Below are 5,920 nucleotides of genomic sequence, written 5' to 3' on the forward strand. Positions count from 1 at the left end.
CGACAACCTCCAGAAAGCATTGTAAGAAAACCAGATTGCTCTGTCTATCCATTATGGGAAGTGAGCAAATATACTTTGAAGAATAAAACAGCACACAAACGACAAATCAGTAATACTGCAAAACTCAAAGGGCAGCCAAATTACATTCTCAATCTGAGGAAGCTATGGAAGCTTTTTCTTAAAAAGTTCAACAGTTCCCGGCCTGTTGAAACAGAAATATCTGAGCTCCCCTCCTTTACACTGAGAAGCCTCATTCCACAGAAACTTTGAGATAGCCACAGTCTCAAAATTCACCTCCACAGAAAGCTGTATTTTGACAGCCACTGATGGCAAGAGCAAAGATGAAATGTTCTTAATAAACAGACAAAGAAAAGATGTCTTTTTATTTCCAAGTTCACAGCGTTTTTATTTTTCCCCTCTGCCTTCCTGACTTCCTCCCACTGAGCTAAATTGTGTCATCAGGCAAAAAGAAAAAATTCACACCAGTTAAGAGTTTCAGTTGTGAAAGAATTTTGATACAGTGATAGTCCTCCTGATAAAAATAGAAAGCATGACACTTGCAAGTGAAATATCTATTGAGAAACAGAGCTAAAAAATATTTGAAATGTTATGAACCCAAAACAGTGGGCAATGAGTAAGTAACTGGTAAAAGTTTTATTCCTTGACAGTGATCTGAGTTGCATGGCAAAGTTCTGAAATACTTCTCTCCATATATATTTAGTTTATACATATATATTTCTTTTTTATATATGTTTATAGTTTCTTTAAAAGTCCTATTTTTGTGTAACTATTTGTTAATCAAATTAAGAAGCAATACAAGATCTGAATAATTGTTTAAAAGGGTTAAGTCTCAACAGCACTGAATACCTTCTCCCAGCTTCAGCACATCCAGCACATAGAGAAACCAAACAAGCGTTTCTCAGACTGAGAGAAGCATGCCATGGGACTGGGCAGGAGACAGTCAGTTTGAGAACCACTGGGCTAAGCCATCACTGTATAGTTGCCATCAGATAATATGCACCCTTTATTAAAAAGGGAGAACTCTTCATTCACTTTTAAACACCCTTAAACGCTGTCACGTATGCACGACTGTGTACTAAAATGCCTCTCACCCCTCCAAACAAAGCTCAGAGTCAGGAGGAGACACTAAGCCTCCATCCCCACACCAGCCAACTGCCAAATCTAGTGTATACTAACTCTCACCCCGCTGAGCAAACTGGGAATGTCTTAGAACCTTAAGGGGCTGGGGCAGAGTGGGAGAAAACATTCAAGCAGAATTTTATTCTAGGATCATCTTGACACAAAACAGAATCACCATGCTGAGCTGAACTAACTGAAAACTGGTTGTAAATGACAAGCATAACTAGTTCAGCTGTCCTTTTGGTGAGTTCAACAGAATGCACTCTGAGAATGTTTACTTGAGATTTGGTACATTTTCATTTGTGTAGGGCTTTTACATCTGTTGCTAATGATATCAAATTATTGATTGTTCACTTTCTTCTATTTATTTAAACATTAACTAGATACTAAGCAATGTGATGCTTCCCTTTTCTTTCTTTTTCCAGAGAACTTTTTATTTTTGCCTGGCTTCAGCTGTAATTACTTTGATCTTCCAGAGTGTATAATTATTTTACTGTTTATTTATTTCTATGAGAAAGGAAAAAAGTTTGACCTAGGAGATCTATACGTGGCAATTTGTAACAGAATCACATAGCTTATGTTTAGGAAACCATGGTTTTGATTAAGAAGCAACCATTTAGTTCCCACTGTTTTATTAAAACAGACATTAGCAGATAATAGGAAACACATTTAACACTGTAGGCTGCATTTAGTTTGCAAAGTCAATAAAGTTATTTTGAAGCCCCTTCCTATTTTGTGTTTACCACAGCTCATGTGCAATTTCTTTTGCTTTTACTCTCTCATAATCAACCCTAAAGTTGCATATGGATATGGGTGCTGGTCCCAAGGATGCTAATTTGTTGTTTTACCTAATCTACCCAGATTACAACCCAAAAAATGAAATGTTGCATCATCCATCCAACTCCATGGAAAATCTAAATCCTTTTTTTTATTAAAGAAGTATGTCACAGCTGAAACATAGAACTCAAGTCACTGGTTTCTAATACTAACTGAGATGTCCTGTAGGAATATCTGGCTTCAAAAGAAATAAAATGTCATGAAAACAGAGATAACATGGAATTGAAACCATCCAAAGAAGTGCAGGGGCTTTCCAGGGGGTTTAGATTATTGCCCTGAAGTTGCATGGCTGTTTATTCTCCGTGTACCACAGTACCTGCCATAGACTCTTTGTTTTCTCTCCCACTCATATGGTTGATGAATCAACACTACTTGAACTGCTTTATAGCAGCTTGTGTTTACTTCACACATACCTTAACCTTCCTTCTTCTCCTCCTACTAACACACACATACACTTCCAAACAGTATCGCTTGGCTGTGTCCCTGAATAGCACAGATACAGAGTTATCTGGCAAACTCTTCGGGTTTGGATCCTTGACCTCTAGATTGAGGTCTCATTCTGCTTTTACTGCATTTAACAATTTAACTGTGCACTTACCAAGTAAAAAAAGAAGTAAGAGCTTAAAGAATTCAATGCTTTAAGGGTGGAAGAAAGTGGAAGACAGTAGCATGCTAGAAACACTCAGAAGCTGTAGTGGCATAGCGGCATCTCTACAGTTAAGAACACTACAGTGAAGGGCTTCCAGTGCCTCTGCAACTGGCACCCTTGTCCAGTTTGGGAAAAGGAATAAAAAAAAAATAAAGCCTGTCTCTGTTCTCCTAAAACAGCAAGCAAAAGCCAACAGTGATGACCTTGAAGCTGTTGGATTCCTTTGATTGTTTTTTAACCAAGAGGATATGCTACAGCACTTAGAATAAAATTCTTGTATTAAGAGATACCATTGAGAGAAAAAAGAAACACTTCTGAGTCACACAATGGCAATTTAGAGAGAGAATAAACTATTCAGTTTATTTCGCAAAAGGGTGTCCATTTTCTAAAATGTCCGGTCAACATTTTTACTTCAAGCCTATATTATTTTAGTAGATGAAAAACACCACTTCCATTTCCTCACCTGCACTGTCACCCCAGTTCTGCCTGAACAACCTTCCTCCTAGACACAAATCAATTTACCATAAAACATTCTTCTTTCCTTTTCCCCCTAGTGAAAATCCAATCCCTGCCCAGCCCAGGCCTGAGCATCTTACAGGTACACTCCACAAAGAACAGATGTGCAAAGGAAAACCAGACGCCTCAGAACTTGTTCTGATATTTTATGCAATTTTGTTTCATGTGTTCCCCACTCAGGCAGCAGACTCTTTATGGTATTATTATGCAGATTTCTAGCCTGCCCTATGGACACTAAACAAGAACCTTTCATAGCTCATGTATGTCAACCTTCTAAGAGAAAAAGATGGCAGACTCTTTCTGAAAGATGCTAATCTTCATGCGACTCAAAATACAATGGCTTCTCAAGAAGGACAGGAGGACATTATCCTATTTCTGCATAATGCTTGTGAATCCTGTTAGATTGTCCTGGCCTCTGAAAGGATCACAGACACAAACAACAAAAAGAGTTTATGTTTTCTTTCAGACAATGTATTTTCCCTTCAGTGGTATAACAGAGAGAAAAAAAGTATAGAAAAAAAATTATCCCAGGGTAAAGCTAATCTCCAAGGCTGATGGACATTTGGGGAGAGGGGAGCCAACTGGTACTGTGGAAAAGCTTCTGAATATTTTCAAATTCCTGCTCAAAGCACACAAGTGTTTTAAAACAAAAAACCATACCAAAACAAATGGTTCAGGACACACACAAGTCCCTTCCCAAAAGAAAGGATGAATAAAAAAACCAAAGCACACGTGATGGATGCTCGCCATGTCACTGGGTATACTATTAGAAGGTGATTGGACATTTCAGTGGTAAGAGCAGGATGAACTTACCTGGAATAATTTCACTGCCCCAGGCATTCGCTGCTAACCAACTAATACAGTTTCACTGTAGAAAAAGTACAAACACTGGGCTACTTCCATCCTAACTTCAGTGGGTGCAGCACCTGGTTATTGATTGTCTCCTGACAGATCTAAATCCTCTACTAGTATCCAAATTTCACTTGATGAAACATGGCAGGCATGCCAGCACACTTTACAGTACTGACAACAAAGAGCAAGGGCACATGCAACTCAGACAGACAGTTTTTTAGCTTTCAGGAATAAAGTGCAACTGAAGTAATTTACAGAGTAATTTAACCTTTAAACCCTGAGACACTAGAATTTCTTTTTCCAAATCATTTCAGCTTAATTCAAAACAGCTAAATGGGATATTTTAGGCATGTTTTAAGTGGCCTGCATTTTCATGCCAGCCTTGTTTGTAAAAGATCAGATGTAATTTCAAATGTGTTGTGACTGTGCCCTCTTTGTAGACAAATCTGTGACTATTATTATAGCTAACATTATTATCACTTTTACTTAAAGCAAATAAGCTCAAACTGTCAGCAGAAGTTCAAGAACTGGGAAAGTAAAAATAAATAAATTAATTTACCTTTAATCTTCTTGTACTTTTTGTACCATCTCCCAAACTCCTGGCACTTGGTTGCTGACACATTGGCATAGTATGTGCTATTTACAATGGATGAAATCATACTCTGGAAGTACAGAAAGAAAGACAAAAAATGTTTCAAAGTATCTTGCACAATTAGAAATCTTTTCCAGGGAAAGTGAATGACATGCAAGAGCACAATGATCACCCATTTGTGACTTTAAAACCAAAAGAAGTGTCTGCTGAGTATAAAAACTTGCTTTTATTCTCCTTTCTATATTCCCAGGCATAATTAAAGTTACAAACTTATCATTATTATTAGTGGTATTGTTTTGCCTAATAATGTGAAAAAGATGCAGTATGAAACCTAGACTGAGATCTGCAGTTCAGGCTGGGGGGGGCAGTTCTACTTTAGTCTGTATTTCAGCTATTACAATAACTCAATTTTAGTTGCATAACACCAGGCTGTGCCAAGCTGGGGAACACACGTTCACGGCACACGGGTGAGAACACACATGATTTAGGAACCAGATCCTAAAAGTAAGATTAGATGCTCCAGCATGCATCATCCAAATAATGCTTTTCAGATGTCTCTGTTCTGCTTCCAAATGCAGCAAGACCACACAGCCAAGAACCGGAGAACATCCGTGCTATGTACTGCAGAACAACAGTTAGGCAAATAAGTTAAATTAGAATAATTTATAGAAACGTGTGATTAGCCCTTGTGTGAAAAATCACTCAAAAGAGAAATTAACAATGCCATTCCGAGCAAAGGGAACTGCGCATACTACAGTACAGAACAGCCAAACCCACTAAAAAGCTCAATAAAACAAGAACATCGCTTGTTTAACCACCAACCCTCTCCGCTCTTTGTGCATACCCTCCAAGCAACTTGTAGTTCAAGCCAACTGGAGTAGACAGGTGGAGAGTTGTTTTACAGCACCTGATATCCTTAAAAATGATACCTGATTATTTCATTATCATAGGGTGGGAAAGAGCCTGGTTACTGGTAGTTCCTTCCTTCCCCCCCTTTATTTTTCTCCCCTCCCTTCATCCATTCTATAGAGGTGGCATGTTTTTAACCATATTTTGCTTTCCTTTTCCTTCCTCTGAACTCTTCCAAAGTCAAATCATTCCCAGCACGTGTACACTTGCAGCAAGCAAATGCAATCTAGCACCACCAAGCACACACGGGAGCCAATGTGCCTTCTCCAGAAATCCCGTTTTCCTTGTGCCCCCCTTCCTTGCTTATGTCAAAGTTCAGAAAAAGCCCTGGCACATTCGTGTAACCTTTCTGGACAAGGACGGCAGAGGGAGGATGGTCTCACAGCTCAAACAAGCTCTTTACCGTAGGTTCAAACTCTGGTTCA

General features: G+C 38.6%; 1 protein-coding gene across 1 annotated transcript in view; it reads right to left on the reverse strand.

The window, feature by feature from the left end:
• The window catches only part of SATB2 (SATB homeobox 2), a gene marked incomplete at its 3' end in the record, with an annotated part of 82,823 nt that overhangs the window by 35,515 nt on the left and 41,388 nt on the right, over nucleotides 1-5,920 (reverse strand). The window contains exon 4 of the mRNA XM_010141907.1: nucleotides 4,554-4,656. Within this exon, the coding sequence (XP_010140209.1) occupies nucleotides 4,554-4,656 (103 nt within the window). The remainder of the gene's footprint in view (nucleotides 1-4,553; nucleotides 4,657-5,920) is intronic.

This window comes from Buceros rhinoceros, unplaced genomic scaffold (genome assembly GCF_000710305.1).
Source record: "Buceros rhinoceros silvestris isolate BGI_N320 unplaced genomic scaffold, ASM71030v1 scaffold7568, whole genome shotgun sequence".
Classification (NCBI taxonomy): domain Eukaryota; kingdom Metazoa; phylum Chordata; class Aves; order Bucerotiformes; family Bucerotidae; genus Buceros; species Buceros rhinoceros.